Source organism: Anarrhichthys ocellatus, unplaced genomic scaffold (genome assembly GCF_004355925.1).
Source record: "Anarrhichthys ocellatus isolate YVR2014 unplaced genomic scaffold, GSC_Weel_1.0 scaffold70, whole genome shotgun sequence".
Lineage (NCBI taxonomy): Eukaryota > Metazoa > Chordata > Actinopteri > Perciformes > Anarhichadidae > Anarrhichthys > Anarrhichthys ocellatus.
Genome location: NW_022280100.1, coordinates 1432868 through 1449399, shown reverse-complemented (window position 1 = coordinate 1449399; position 16532 = coordinate 1432868). Strand labels below are relative to the sequence as shown.

The following is a 16532-nucleotide window of genomic DNA, read 5'->3' as shown; positions in this document are numbered from 1 at the left end:
CAGTGTGTGCGAGTAGTGAAGAGCACTATAATCATATTTATGCAGTTGAATCAGTGATTGTTCATGTCGCTCGCTCTATGTCTGACTGCACCGCTGACTTGATGGAGCTTGATTTAGGAAAATCTCTTCTCGGGGCCACTTCATGTTTCTCCTCCAGTGGCCTGTTCTGTGTAGCATCTGACAGTTTGCAGACATGCACTTATGCTGCCGTGTGTGGGTGTGTGTGTGTGTGTGTGTGTGTGTGTGTGTGTGTGTGTGTGTGTGTGTGTGTGTGTGTGTGTGTGTTTTACTGGGTGCAGCTCGTGGATGTGAATGTGTGGGCATTCTGGACCACGCTTACAGGGTGCAGCAGTGGAGTGGTTCACTAGGGGGAGCACTCGCTCTACTGCTCTCCTCCTTCCACTCCTCTGAACTCACACACAGTACTGATCTCACACTGAAGGCACGGGAGATGTCCTGTTACGGAAAAGGTCAAGATCAGTTCGCAGAAATGAGAGGAGAGGGGGAGGGAAGGGTGGGGGGGATAACTTATCTTATGGAGACCAGCAATAATTCAAAATGAATAAAAAAACACTTCTGCTACACAGCGTGGCTGATACGTGGTCGTGGGGTTTGGTCTACGGACCGGCTACATGAACAAGCATGTCCAGAGGTCCACCAGACGTAGATCAGTCGCTGAATGACAGACGCTGAGAAACACACACCATCGGGTTCATTTTGTAAAGGCCGCTTTCAAAATAAAAATCTGTAAGACATCACACCGTTTGTGTAAGACACAAAGGGAACATACGGGCAGGAGTCGTCTTAGTTCTTCAACAACATTCAGAGTATCCAAAGAAATCGCAACCACGGGATTCATTTGAGGTTTGTAGTTATAGTTAGTTATCCTAACCATAACCTGCACAACTAGTTCCCATTTCATCATTTGTGATGAACTGATTATGAATAACCAGGGTAAGAGGACTATGCCTTTGATGTCATGTGCATTTCCTTCCTTTGTGCAATACTAATGATCTAATGCACGTCATGTTTCCTGCTCCGCTTGGAAGAGTCTACAAAACAAATGTAAAAAGCTGAATGTGATTCTCTGACTCAATTCAAGACTGGAGAGCCTTTACTACACGACTGCTTTTAGTAATCCCGTCTGTTCCCATAGCCTACTTTCAGTACCGAATGCTTTTCATTTAGTTTTATGCAACTTTCTATTGTTTTCGCTGCGTGTGACGCTGCAGTGTTCGGCCAGCTTTCCTTGCAAAACAGGTTTATTTTCAGGTGAAATAATACGCATACAAAAGCATATGTCTATTGTTGTGCTTCATGCTCCTTTGTTTTCCTTCAATAAAATGCTCTCCTTTTTGACAATACTGTCCCCACTGCTGTGGTTGGTGTCCAGTCTGAGCCAGTGTTGCTCTCCCCATGTGTATCACACATCACACATGTAGTAAACATCTATTTCACACCGCCTCAGTCTAAAGATCCACACTAGACATACAATAAGATATTAGTTGACATAAAAAGACATATTTGTAACAGAGGGAATAGACTCATACTCAGAGTGTGTCGAAGAAAAACATCGTCCAGTTTTCCCTTCTAACTCCATCGGCTGGTCCACTAGAAACGATGCTGAACATCATTTTTCAGACGGCTGGCGGTGCTGGCTCTGAATCTCACTCTGGTTTACGCGCACTCCGCTAGGGGTCGTATGAGGTCCGCGTATGAGAGCCGCTCTCCCTGCCTCTCCGGCCCCGCTGCTTGTGTGGCTGGCTGGAGGAGAGTTAATATCGTTTCAACTACCGGCTGTAATTATAACGCGCAGCCTTAAGAAACAGCGCGCGAATGGCGGATGATTCCCTGCATACATATCACAGCATTTGCATGCATTACCCCGGTCTGTCCTCAGGCTCAGACGGGCCGGGGCCACCAAGTCAACAAGTCCTCCACTCGCGCTCATCACACGTTGGTTCATTATGGGACGCACTTTACGGACAGGTGTGTGTGTGTGTGTGTGTGTGTGTGTGTGTGTGTGTGTGTGTGTGTTTATGTATGTGTGTGTGTGTGTGGGGGGGGTCCAGCCTTGTCGTCCTCCATCCCCTCTTCTCTTTGGCGTCAGGGATGAGATAAATGAGAAGCCACTTGAATCAGCTCCGAGAAAGGCAGAGCGAGATAGAGCGGCAGTGAGGGAGACCAAGGGGGCCGAGCGGGGCGTTGACGGGCAACCCCGCTATCCAATCAGAAGAGAGCTCTCAGCGTGACTTACAGCCGCGGGGGCTGAGAGGGGGCGGTGCGATGCAAAAGAGGGGGGGAGAAAAAGAAAAAAGAAAAGAGTTGAGTGAACAGCGTCAGTAGAGAGTGGAGTGGAAGGGACCGCAGTGAGGGAGCAGAGTGCCAAGATCCCGAAAGCGAGAGGACAAGTCGGACATTTACCATCAGAGTATAGGGACAATCACAGAACACAAGACCGATCTGTTATTGCTTTTATGTGGATATTGATTTCCTCGTTTTCAAACTGCGCTCCAGACTGGTTCCACTGCGCTTCATTGAAATGCGCGCGGTAGCTTCTCCGGACACGTCTGAGAAGCGACACAGCAGAGCAGGGACAGAAAAAGAGGCTCTGCGGTCTTTAAAACTCCTTTCAGAAATAAAAATGCCTCTCTTCTAATGGGACAGATTTTTTTCCGGACGTCTTGTACATTCCTGGAGACTTTTACGCATTTTTGGAGACTTTGTCAGCCGAAGGACATGGGTGATGGGACAGGATATTTTGGCCATTAGTAACAGAGGATAATACTGTTTATAATATTCTCTACCTAAGTGCACTTGTTTCCCTGCGATGATTGTGCTTTTGATTGTCCTGTGCATCGCGGATGGAGTGCTCTCTCAGATACGCTACTCTGTGCCGGAGGAGGCGGACCATGGCACCTTGGTGGGGAATATCGCCGAGGACCTGGGACTGGACCTTACCAAACTGGCCTCACGCCGTTTCCAGGTGGTGCCCAGCTCTCGCACGCCGTACCTGGAGGTGAACCTGGAGAACGGCGTCCTGTTTGTTAGCGAAAAAATCGACCGGGAGCAGATCTGCAGGCAGAGCGCCAGCTGCCATCTCAACATGGAGGTGTTCTTGGAGAACCCGCTGGAGCTGTTTCGAGTCGAGATCGAGGTGGTGGACATTAACGACAACTCGCCCAGCTTCCCAGATACAGACATCACGGTGGAGATCTCGGAGAGCGCCACTCCCGGCACCCGTTTTCCCCTGGAGAGCGCATTCGATCCGGACGTGGGCTCTAACGCTTTGCGCACTTACGATATCACCACTAACAACTACTTTTACCTGGATGTGCAGACCCAAACGGATGGAAACAAGTTCGCCGAGCTAGTCCTGGAAAAGCCGCTGGACCGGGAGCAGCAAGCGGCCCACAGGTACGTGCTGACCGCGGTGGACGGTGGTCAGCCTCCCCGGACTGGCACCGCGCTGCTGGTGGTCAAAGTGCTGGACTCTAATGATAACGTGCCGGTGTTTGACCAGCCCGTGTACACGGTGAGCCTCTCGGAGAACGCACCGGTGGGCATGCTGGTCCTACAGCTGAACGCCACTGACCTGGACGAGGGACTGAACGGGGAGATCGTTTATTCCTTCAGTAACCACATATCCAACCGCGTAAAGGACCTGTTCAGCATCGACCCGCGCACCGGGCGCATCGAGGTGCGCGCAGAGGTGGATTTTGAGGAGAGCAGCCTCTATCAGATCTTCGTCCAGGCCAAGGATATGGGGCCGAACGCCGTGCCCGCGCACTGCAAAGTGCTAGTCAAAGTCACCGACCTGAACGACAACGCACCGGAGATTACCTTCAGCACCGTCACCGAGTCGGTGAGCGAAAACGCGGCTCCCGGTACCGTCATTGCGCTGCTGAGCGTGACGGACCGGGACGCGGAGGAGAACGGGCAGATCCACGTGGAGATCCTCGGCGACGTCCCGTTCAAATTAAAAACGTCCTTTAGGAATTATTTCACCATCCTGACCGACGGCCCGCTGAACCGGGAGCAGGCGGACTCCTACTCCGTCACCGTGGTCGCGCGGGATAAAGGGACGCCCTCGCTCGCTGCCAGTAAGTCCATCCGAGTTCGGGTGTCGGATGAGAACGACAACGCGCCCACGTTTACGCAGGCCATATATGATGTGTATGTGACAGAGAACAACGTGCCGGGGGCGTACATACACGCGGTCACGGCTCTGGACCCGGACGTCGGGCAGAACGCGCTCATCAGCTACTCCATATTAGAGTGTGACATCCAGGGCATGTCGGTCAAAACCTACGTGTCCATCAACGAGGAGACAGGCTACCTGTACGCGCTCAGGTCCTTTGATTATGAGCAGTTGAAGGATTTCACCTTCATGGTCCAGTCCAAAGACGCGGGCGCCCTGGAGCTCTCTTCCAACGCCACGGTCAAAGTCATCATCGTGGACCAGAACGACAACGCCCCCGTAGTGCTGGCCCCACTGGGGAAGAACGGCACCGCCAAGGAGCCCCTGCCCCGCTCCGCCGAGCCGGGATACCTGGTGACCCGCATCGTGGCCATGGATGCGGACGACGGGGAGAACGCCCGGCTGTCATACAGCATCCAGAGGGGGAACGAGAACGGCATGTTTCGGATGGACTGGAGGACGGGTGAGCTCCGCACAGCGAGGCGGGTGTCGGTCAAGCGCGACCCCCACCAGCTGTACGACCTGCTGATCGAGGTGAGGGACCACGGTCAGCCGCCGCTTTCCTCCAGCGCCAGCGTGCTGGTGGTGCTGGTGGACAGCGTGGCCGAGGGCCGCGGCGCCGGGGACCACGGAGGCACTGCCAAGGCCAAAGACGGGACCCTGGACCTCACACTCATCCTCATCATCGCCCTGGGCTCCGTCTCCTTCATCTTCCTATTGGTCATGATCGTGCTGGCCGTGCGCTGCCAGAAGGACAAAAAGCTCAACATTTACTCCTGCCTGACCAGCGAGTGTTGCCTGGGCTGCAGCGCCTGCTGCTCGCGGCAGGGCCGGGCGCGCAAGAAAAAGCTCAGCAAGTCGGATATCATGCTGGTGCAGAGCGCCGGCAGCGTCAGCGGCGCTGGCACGGCTCAAGTCCCCGTGGAGGAGTCGGGGAGCTTCGGCTCCCACCACCAAAACCAGAACTATTGCTACCAGGTATGTCTGACTCCGGAGTCCGCCAAAACCGACCTCATGTTCCTAAAGCCGTGTAGTCCGACTAGGAGCACAGACACCGATCACAACCCGTGCGGGGCCATAGTGACAGGGTACACAGACCAGCAGCCCGACATCATATCAAACGGCAGCATTTTGTCAAACGAGGTAAGAGTCCCTCTCATACCTACAGTTTAAACCCTCAGCATGTCTGAAGCCACTCACACACAGCTGAGACCTGGTCTCATTCTGTTGGAATACAGGACGGATGTGTTTTCATACAAGAGTCTTCAACATTTACCCTCAGTTCACTGACATGTCTGCTCTACTAGTACATGGCTGTTATTGGGAGCTAAAAACACAACATGCACTGACTTCTTTAAGATTAGACTCCCTGAGGGGGAGGCTGGATCTGAAACATTAAGGCTGCATGTTTGATGTTAATATAAAATCAAATCTGTGTATATTCATGTATGGTGGCTCAGAGGCTGCTGTGTGTGTGTGTGTGTGTGAGAGAGAGAGCCCCCCCTCCCCCAGCTTGAACTGTGTGGGTTTTCGATGGTGTGACTGATCATGTAACACCAGGTGGTCACACACTAAAAACTGGCCCTTCTCTTTCAGACCAAACACCAGCGAGCTGAACTCAGCTACCTGGTTGACAGGCCGAGACGTGTCAACAGGTAAATATGGAAAGACACTCTTGTCACATCTACCCCCCCCCCCAAACCATGTTTATTGAACCTCTCGTGGGCCTACTGCTCCGCTCCATCCGTTGATAACTCTCGTTACTGTGATGATGATGATGCTGCGGAGGATGAGGATGGGGATGAAAACATCTAGAAACTGCTATAAATATATATAGGCTTCAATTTCACGCTCTCTTTTGTCTTTCAGCTCGGCGTTCCAGGAGGCGGACATGGTGAGCTCCAAAGACAGCGGCCACGGAGACAGCGAGCAGGGAGACAGCGACCACGACGCCACCAACAGAGGCCATTCCTCCGGTAAGGAGCGGCTTCTGCTGCAAAACTGTGCGTGATCGGCCTCTTTCTCCGCTTGCTGGGTTTACTCGGTTCAAAGGGACAAATGGATGTCTCTCTGGCTTCTGTAGGACTGGAGCTAGCTGATTAGGAGGGGGGGGCGGGGGTGCAGGTTGCGGCCTGTCTCTCCTGCTGGGCTGCAGCACATGGGAGTTTGTATGTATGTGTATCCATTATTGCAGAGTTTAAACATTAAGAACTTTCCCCAGTGATCCCAGTACTCTGGGTAACATAGCTGACAGTTGGTAGGGCGGTGAATTAAAACATATATTTGAAATATAATTAAAAACAAATAAAAAACATAACCATGTACCCAACATAGCTGACAGTCCATAATACTTCTTGACAATGCACTACAGACATAATATTTATAAAAGAGAAGACACTTAGAGAGAAGTGACGTCCTGTCATGCTGCTCACAGGGTTTTTGGGACAAACCTTTTTTTAGTTGCAGGGTAATGGACATTAATAAACTGAGATATGTATTTCATTTCATAATTTAAAGTGAAACAAATTGTATTTTTCCAAAGTATTTAGATTTTAAATATATGTAACAAAGAATGCGAACTTGAATGGTTTTTAATCACTAAATGAAGGACATTGCATAGCTGTCACTGTAGGAACATCGAGACAAAGTCAAGCTAAATTAAATAAAGTGTCTCCATTTGAAATATGCGTTCCCTTAATCTTTTTAAATATGAGATTTAAAAAGAAGAGAAATAGCATGACCGTCAGTGGACATGAAATGTACTGAAGAAGTGAGAGCTCATTTGAGTTCGGGCTAACAACGCTGGTGCTGTTGTACGTTTGAGGCTTCCTGGTTTCCCTCTGGTGAAGAAGAAGAAGCTCAGCCTGGCTATTGACAGAACCCGATCCTGGTCCCTGTGAGCGCCCTTGATGGGCGTCTCTTCATATTTGCGCCCCCCCGGCGCTGCAGTTTGTAAATACATGGTGGTGTTAATGAGGAGCCCACTCCCCATGAGCTCGGTCACTCGGTTGCTGGAGACCACTTGGCGTGCCGGGCTTCTTAATGAGGCGCTGGGCAGCGGACCAAATAGGTCGCTGCTCCATCGTCAGAAACAAAACAGACGATTCAATCGTTCATTAGAATAATTAATGCGTTCACTCGTGCAAATGCTCTCTCTCCCTCTCTGACCACATTCTTCCATACCCATCCTTTTTTCTCTCCTCCTTCCTAAAGCAACCTATCTGAGCTCTTACAGCCTGGCCCCCACTGACTCCTCGGGCCCTCTGTAGAAAGGAGTCTGTCGTGGTGTCCGGTCAGCCTCAGCACGGGGGCCCTCACATTCGGCCCCGGCTGGGTTTACACAGACCCCAGTGAACTGAAACAGCCCCCATGTATTAGCTCTAGCTAGCTCAGAGTCAGAACCCTCGCAACCGCTTCAACTTTGAGTCTTTTTTCCCCCACTGTGGAAGATTGTCACTCCTAATGTGAGCCCGAGTCATCCAGCTGCTCCATGTGGAGGGACTCGTCCTATTTTGAGTGCATCAGCATTTGATGTGCGCGCTGTCAGCTTCTGGTTCTGGTGTCGATACCAAAGGGAGACTTTATGGACGGCTTACTTTGAGGAATATTAACCCTTTTAAGACAAAAAACATTGTTATTTCAAATCCTCTGATCATTTCAGAGGTTTGTGCTCTGCTTCCATGTCTTGTTTCAGACTCGTGGAAAGAAGACATGGATCTCTTTGTCTAGTTGACCTGTAGATTTCTCCTCAATTCACCAAAAGTTACCATTACATAATGCCTCATTTGCATATTTTTCTTCGTAGCATATTTTTCTTCGTAGCTCTTACTGTCATTCCTCTCTTTATTCTGAAGGTTTGTTCAGATATCATTCAGAGCCTGATTTATGCAACAAGTTATTACTAAAAACATGGAGAAAATATTGTCTCTTTTTGATTTATGGAGTGATTTATATATATATATATATATACTGTATATATATATTCCCTCAGTAAACACCTTTGACTTTAATGTGTTAACACTATGACAGATTCAATGCTCTGGAATCATATGCAAATGAGTCCATATTTAACAAGATAATGCCTCATTTGCATGTTTAAACATAACATTCCTAATAGAAGACATAATTGTATTAATGTCTGTAATCAGTGAAGTTTCATGGCGATATCTAGCAGTTGAAATGTTTACCCTATTCACCTGTCGTGTCGGGGCTCCAGGACGTCCACACATGAGCCCACGCTCTCTCCACACTCAACAGTCTGTGATACACGTCTTAGAAAGCCATGCAGTCCAAAACCAAGACCTGCACAGAGAGCCTCTTCACGGCAGGCCGGAACTAAAAGATGGCACCGCAAAACTTCACCGGTTAATTACTGACAATTATTTTTTGTACTAAGAGTTTTTAGGTGTATGTTATGTTTAAATATGATTCCAGAACATAAATCTGAACATTGGCTGAAGCCAGGTTTAAAATTATTCTTTCTAAATATTTTTACTAAGGGAATATATATATATATATATATATATATATATATATATATATATATATAATAATCTTTGTATCACTCCATGAATCAAAAACAGACAATATTTTCTCCATGTTTTTAATAATAACTTATTGCATAAATCAGCCTCTGAATGAGATCTGAACAAACCTTCAGAATAAAGAGAGGAATAAAAGATCTTATATAAGGACATTATTGGTGAAAATGATAAAAATGAATGTTACATTTAAATGTGCAAATGAGGCATTATGTAACTGTTGGTGGATTTAGGAGAAATCTACAGGTCAAATAGACAAATAGATAGAATCCATGTCTTCTTTCCTCGAGTCTGAAACAAGACATGGAAGCAGAGCAACCATGTATTTTTCCTTTAATGTCGTCGAAACACGATCAGCCGTACAAGAAGTGTTAACGAGTGAAATCAGGAACTCTCATGAGGAAGTATCTTATCAAAGATGATAAAAGAATCAAAATGTAACGGCACATTTGGCACAGTTTGAGAGGCTTTGCTGCTTTGGACACATATTTTCATTCTGAGGCAGCCAGCTGCTTTATGTCCTATTTAGAGTGCGTAAGCTCTTCCTCTTCACACAGCCTCACTGCGTATCTGTGTGCTGTGTCCAGGCCCGCCAGCACTTCACTGCTGACTTTGAGTACCCTTGGTGTGGCGATGGGAGACGGTTACTTTGTCGCCGAGTTATCAGCCGGGCTTAGTGCTTTTAAAGAGATTATTTGCTCTGCATTAAGTCTTTGTTTGATTAGGATAATTGATAGCGTCCCACCAATGTGCTCCCGCAGTGCTGACGGAGAGAACACAGGCTTTTCCGCTCTGTGTGCTAATGCGGTTTGTCAGCGGCGAGGGTCCGCTGCAGCCACGTCACTGTGTAATCGATGCTAATGTTAAGTAAACACGTGTCCATGTCACTCGTCTCTCGGCTCTAAAGGGAAACAAACTCAATCTGTTTTTGTGCTGAGGTGTTGTATTTGTCCATTTAATCAGATTCATAGGAGCATATTGTTTTTTTTCCATCTTGGGCTGTATATGTTGAATTAAAGCATGAGCATCACACACTGACAGACAGATATTCCAATGACAGCTGGATGAAAGCATCCTCACAGAGGAGGATGCTGCTGTTCACCCTTTCTTTTTCTTACCGTGTTGGTGGTGGTACAGTATTGGTACAGGTACGTGGTGGTACAGTATGTTTGACAAGCAACCACTACGAGATTGTCGACGCAGCCGTTTGTGTTCTTGTTCCTGCAGCTGGCGGCGTTGTGGTGCCAACACTTTTTTATCCTTCAAGGACGCACTTAAAGAGTCAGAAAAATCAGCTGTTAAGGACATATGACCGGGATGAAACACACACACACACACACACACACACACATACTCAACACGGACTCAACAAAGATGCCGAGATTATATTGCAGGCTTTTCAGTGTGTGCTGGAGGGAGAGAGAGAGAGAGAGAGAGAGAGAGGATTTGCAGTAAAGGTCAAAAGCAGGAATCAAATGAACAATTACTGCACATTAGGTGTCATTACACAGTGCCGTGTGCAGGTATGTGTAGGGTTGAACGGTGGTGATGATGTGGTGATGATGTGATGCCTGTTATACTTTGGTGTGAGACCTACTAACTGCCTCTCCTACTGTAACACACTGTTGTCATATATGCATAATGTGCTACTTTTACAACACGTCTATGGAAAACAGCCCACAGCGATTCTGTTTACATTTCTGAAGCTACGGCCCTCTCAGTCGGAACACAAAGACATATACACAAAATATCCCAAATCTCATGCACTTCATTCCAAACGGCATTTCCTTCGTAGCGCGCTGTAAATATAGAACATTCTGGTTTTCTTATCTGAACTTTTCTTTTTTCATACGAGTGAGCGACGTCAGATCCAGCAAACGCTGCTGGCTTCTCATAACCGTGTGAATGAGCAGAGATAACATGATGAATGACACCTGTGCGTTCATGTGAACTGAACATTTGCATAATTAATGCTCCAATAACGCCGTGTAAGGCAACGTGTCCCACCCCATGTGTCCTGTATAGAAGTCCTGCCTTCAGAGATCCATGAAGGGAAGTTTTAACAGCGCGAGCAGCAGAGTGAAGGGACCTGCTAGAGACAAAGGACCGGGGACATGAGAGCGCAAACTCAAAGTAATGACATAATCCGTTAGTAAAACACGTAGGATGGATAACAGCAGAGTAATGTCACATGACTGCTACGACTTCTGGACCAATCAGACATCGTGAGAAAATACAAAGTACAAGAAAATTGGAGATTGCTCCAAGTTTTCCTAAATAACTCGTATAAATCACTAAAGAGGGAATGTGTTTTAACTGAAGACAATATGAACATAGTAACTGTATTTTACTGTAAACATAATACAGTGTATTGTAATTACAGTCCTCTCACTCGGCCTTCATTGTTGTTCACATCAAAAAGAGCAACCAACCCTGAACTCCTATTTATAGGCTCCAGGCTGGGATTTCTAAGTGATCTACTTGGTGATTTTCACAGGTGCATTCTGGGGGCAGGTTATGTATTATTGAGTCAGTCATTTTGTTAATTGTGCCACAAGTACTAGTTGTTGTGTCTTCTCAATTGCAAAACCAAAGAAAGAAACTTTAATGAATGACCGAAATGGAAAAACTCAGATCTGTTTTTGTAAGAATAGAAATATAATATTGTATAAATACTCCACAAGCAGTGAAATCAGTTCAGTGTCTCACTCAAGGACACTTTGACATGTAGACAGGAGACGGTAGTCGAACCGCCAACCTTGTGGTTTGAGGACGACCCGCTCTTCTCACTTATTCAGGGCCTCTTACATATATACATACATATTTCATTACTTACATAGATTTTGAGTGTCGTGTTCCTGCTTTCAGACACACTGATTTTATAGCCGAAAGAATATATGGATGTAAGATGTATGCATGCATGCATGAATATATGGATGCAAAAGAAATTATTATGAATACGTATCTTATCCTTGCATGCAAATATTTTCACTCGGAACTATGTTCCATCTCATATATAGCACTTTTGTGTTTATATACAGTGTATATGAAATGTATGATGTCAGTGACTGTGCTGGCTAAGAAGCAGGGAGAGGTTCTGCATCATATATATTGGATGATCTTTAAATAACACAACATACATGCATACGTAGCAGTAGAATTGTAATCATTTTAATTTTGTAGCTGGTCGAAGTGGAACTAATTTTGGTGCATCAGTTTGATCTATAGCAATTATGTCGGACCTTGTATGTCCAATGAAATACTTTGACACACGGCGTCGTCACAGTTGGTATTGTGTCTTTACATCTGGTCACATACTCGTAGGTTTCATTTGATGATTTTATTGTATATTTAGAAGAGCCGCTCAGCCACTGAGGTGAACTGAAGGAGGTGGACATATGAGGTTGTGTAAAGATCCGATGGAGTTACGAGATCTAGTCACAAGCTCTTTCTTAATGCTGTTCATTGGTTCAATGTTTGAACACACAAAGGTCAAGGGTGACCAATAGCACTGATATATGAAAGAAAAATGAAATGACTAAATATGAATTTACAAGGCACCAGTATGTAAAATATTGGCGCTCAACGTAACTAGCAGCAGTATATAAAATGTAATATTATATATCATAATATATCATATAATTTTAGTGAGTACAACGCAGGGGTGGAAGAAAATGTCGACACACTTGAGTATAGTGATATGTTTTTAGTATTGCGATATTATGCTTTTAGTATTGCGATATTATGTTTTCAGTATTGCGATATGTTTTCAGTATTGCGATATTATGTTTTTAGTATTGCGATATTATGTTTTTAGTATTGCGATATTATGTTTTCAGTATTGCGATATTATGTTTTTAGTATTGCAATATTATGTTTTCAGTATTGCGATATGCTTTTAGTATTGCTATATTATGTTTTTAGTATTGCGATATTATATTTTTAGTATTGCGATATTATGTTTTCGGTATTGCGATATTATATTTTCAGTATTGCGATATTATGTTTTCGGTATTGCGATATTATGTATTTTGCGATACTGTATTGATTCTCAAAAAGATTTAAATGCAAAGATTTGTGTCAGTCGGTGGTTTATTGTTGTTTACCCCCCAACCAAAAGATAGCAGTGATGTCATCTATCAGTTATTTGACTATTTACCATTAATGTAAACATAGACAGGAAGTCGCTTAATGGAAACAAAAAAAAATTCAACTCACATTTTAAAAATATACAAAATATCAACTTTGTTTTATTACATATATACTATATATGTATATATATATATATGATATAGAACTGCGACAATCTCCTTTTTACTAAACAATTGAAGTGATTAATTATGAAAACTGTCTGATTAAATGTGATTCAATCACATTCAGTCCCAGGAGAACGTATGGATCAACGTTTCAGTGTGAAACTTCCTTTAACTATTTCAGGCACTTGTGGTTGTGGCTTTGTGTAGAGTTAAAGGCTGTTCTTGAAATTGTGGGATGGGCCTCCAGGACCATTTCTGAGTCCCGCTACATGTGTAAGGTACATATTATCAATATAGCCAATGTCACGGACCTGGAGAAGATCGAGTCGAGGCTCTTATCAACCAACCCCCCCCCCCACAACGCTGCCATGATGAATTCCTCCTTAGGCCTGCGGTTCATGTTATCACCGTGGTAACAGCTCGCTGATCAGTAATTCATTTTTCAGACCTCTGCATAGCAATTACCAAATGAAGGTTATTATGGAGACTTTGCGTTTGCTCTGCGCGAGCGCCGTGCCGAATGCTAAGAGGAAGTAACGAGGGTCGGAGCGCTTCAAGGAGGCCTCTGTCCCTCAGTCCTTGCTGGCCTCGCTGCTTGTTTTCTGGCTGAGCGCGAGACAAGTTGACACGCTGCTTTTTCAAACCGACGTGGAGGGCGGTGTACTGTGTTCCGCTTGGACGGAGCCGCACAACTCACGCCGACTGTTTGCTCTGAGAAGGATTGTTGGAGAGCTACATAGTGGTAGAGATAAGGACATCACCCACAACTTGTATTCACATTTTAAACACAGCTCAGGCTGTGTGTGTGCATGTGTGTGCGTGTGTGGGTGTGCGTGTGTGTGTGTGTGCGTGGGTGGGTGGTGAGGGGTTTGATTTTACTGCTGGAATGTTCTTATCCTCTTGATTCAATGGAATGAATGAATGAATTCATTTTACTAAAATGTCAAGAAAGATGTCTTAATCTGGTGACTGAAATGTGTCTGTGTGTGTGTGTGTGTGTGTAAGAGAGAGAGAGAGAGAGAGAGAGACAGCCTAAATGCCACATTTCTCGTTCCCATTTTGAGAATCCACACAGCATCCATTTTGTAATAGAAGCGGAGCTCTGTGTCCTCTTCCACTTCTTTTTACTGCTGCCCACACTGAGGGAAGCACTGATCCACCTCTCCAGTCCGACACTGATACCTGGGATCAGTCTATCTGCTGGAGTCCGATACCAGCGACTTTAATAATAAACTGTAAAGGCTTTTTGGGGATTAATCCAATCATCTTAAAACAAATGTATGAATTAGACATTTTTTATTTAAATTCTTGATCAATTCAGCAATTCATTTACCTGACATGAATATCAAAAACGTTTTGTAATTGATATTTCATTATTTTATTTCGTCATTGTCTCTTAAAAATAAAGAAATATATTAGATAGATAAATAGACCCTGTTTGTCAGATGCCTGATCAGCATACAGAAATGAATCTGTGACACACAGATTCATTTCATATCTGTCTGTCATAGCAACACCTTCCCTGAACTGAAGAAGCAGTATTATTTTTTACCTCAAAAGATATACATGCCTAACTATAAATGTTATCATTATAATAATACAGCGTACACAGCACCTTGGTAAAAGATCTTTAGAATTACAATTCCAGTGTAAGCCTTCTCTAATGCAGCAACAAACGGGTCAAAACGTAGACACTTCCAGTTCATAATGTTCATAGTGTGTAAATATTGAATTGAACCGATATCGATCAGGCTGTCAGCGTCGGCCTGATATCGGCATCGGTGCTTCCGTACCCACAATGCAGCGCTCCCCTGCATGTCCAGGTGCTCTGACACAGTTCAGGTGCTCCCCTGCCATGTAAGCGGCCGTATTAAAACGTAATGTACTGGTGTGTTATTTATGGCACGGCGGTTAATATTTAATAAGAAACCCTGTCGTTTGGAGACTGGGCACTTTTCCAAGCTGTTAGTGACGGCAGGCCAAATTAATCCGCTTACTAACAAAGCAAATTCCCCCTTTGCTGACCGCTAGACACACACACACACACACACACACACACACACACACACACAAACACACACTCACTCACTCCCTCTGCTTAGTGGGACGGCAGCAGACCTCGGTCTAATCGGTCTGTATTCAGAGGGATTAGTAGCAGATCGTCCTAGCTGGACAGTTCAGATTGGAGCCCCAAACAGTGACTCAGACACACATACACACAACAAGCGGATTTAGGTTTCAAAATACATGCAAACACGGGATCTGAAGAAAAAACATATGGGGCAATGTAACACAATTTGGCTGAAGGCTTACACTCAGCCTGAATAGCTGTGCCGAGCAGCTCACGCGCACGTTACCCTTTTGCTCTCTGACAAAAGTGCCTGCCACATGCTGCAGCCTGTTTGTCTGCTCGGCTCTCGTGTCTTATCTTCATGTCTTTTGCTTGTATGTGTATTGGTTTAGTCTATACGTTATTGTCTGTTTATCTATGAATTTTAATTCCATTTTAATTTAAATTTTTGTAATTTTAGGCTGCCTTCAAACATCTGGCCGATGAAAACCAGCCTCTCTGGCTCACTTACAGTTGCACTGTTGATTGGTGTGCATTAATAAACAAATTCATAAATTAAATTAAATAAAAGTGATTTTCTCACGGAGAATTCCAGCTATTTAAAAGCAAACAATTCCTCCACATGAAAGCGAGCAGGCTGAAACTAGTTTGCAGCGGGATACCTGCAGCAATGCCTTTCATGCAGGACAATAGGGTTTGTGAAGAGGGCGAGGCTGAGGGCCCGGCGTGGGGCATGCTGGGTAATCCAACACTATTGAGTTTGTGGTTAATCTAATGGCCGGGCTTTGAAGGCTGTATTAGTACTTTGTATTTTTCTTCTAGTCCACCACCTCTCAGAGGTATTTAGTACTTTTTACTTCAATTACTTCACAAACTAAGAACCTTGACGGGCTGAAGGACGAGTACATTAATCGACTGACAAAAAATGTGTTGGCAACAATTTACAAGTTTATTTTATTTATGTGTAATAGACATGAATTCCAATACTGATGCATTTTAGAGCTTAAAGCTATTTTTTTCTTCCCAATAATAGAAATCTCCATTCCATACAACAAGCATTATAAAATAGTGTTCACTACTCACACGCTCACAGGATGCACGGTGTTTCCACAACAGTTGTTGTTTAATTCGTTTATAATGGTTCATGAAATTAAAATGAATGACTGCATTCTTCATTCTTCTTTAACCACCTTTTTGGCATCATAGAAAAAGAAAAGAAAATCTGGTTTTGATATGGAATGGAAGGTTGTGTGGCTTTAAAGGAAAATGCTCTTGCTGCTCTGATAACCTCTCATTGTTTTCCAGCTCTGTGTTCAGTAGTGAGCCCAGAACGCAGCACACACACTCAAAGCAGGTTAAAAGGGCTTAATACAAACTCAACAGCACACAGGTGGCAGAGATTGATCTGAGCACAAGGAAGCAGAGTTTCAACTCAGGGACAAGAAATACAGGACCCCCCCCCC

General features: G+C 45.0%; 1 protein-coding gene across 3 annotated transcripts in view; it reads left to right on the top strand.

Moving 5' to 3' along the window:
* The first annotated feature begins 2342 nt into the window (after positions 1-2342).
* The window catches only part of pcdh10b (protocadherin 10b), a 19775-nt gene continuing 5585 nt past the window's right edge, over positions 2343-16532 (top strand). For 2 of the 3 annotated variants that reach the window (XM_031873258.1, XM_031873257.1), the window contains exons 1-3: positions 2343-5344; positions 5798-5856; positions 6071-6177. In XM_031873258.1, coding sequence (XP_031729118.1) covers positions 2831-5344; positions 5798-5856; positions 6071-6177 — 2680 coding nt within the window. In that variant the 5' untranslated portion in view covers positions 2343-2830. The remainder of the gene's footprint in view (positions 5345-5797; positions 5857-6070; positions 6178-16532) is intronic. The other variant, XM_031873259.1, reaches the window with a different exon arrangement.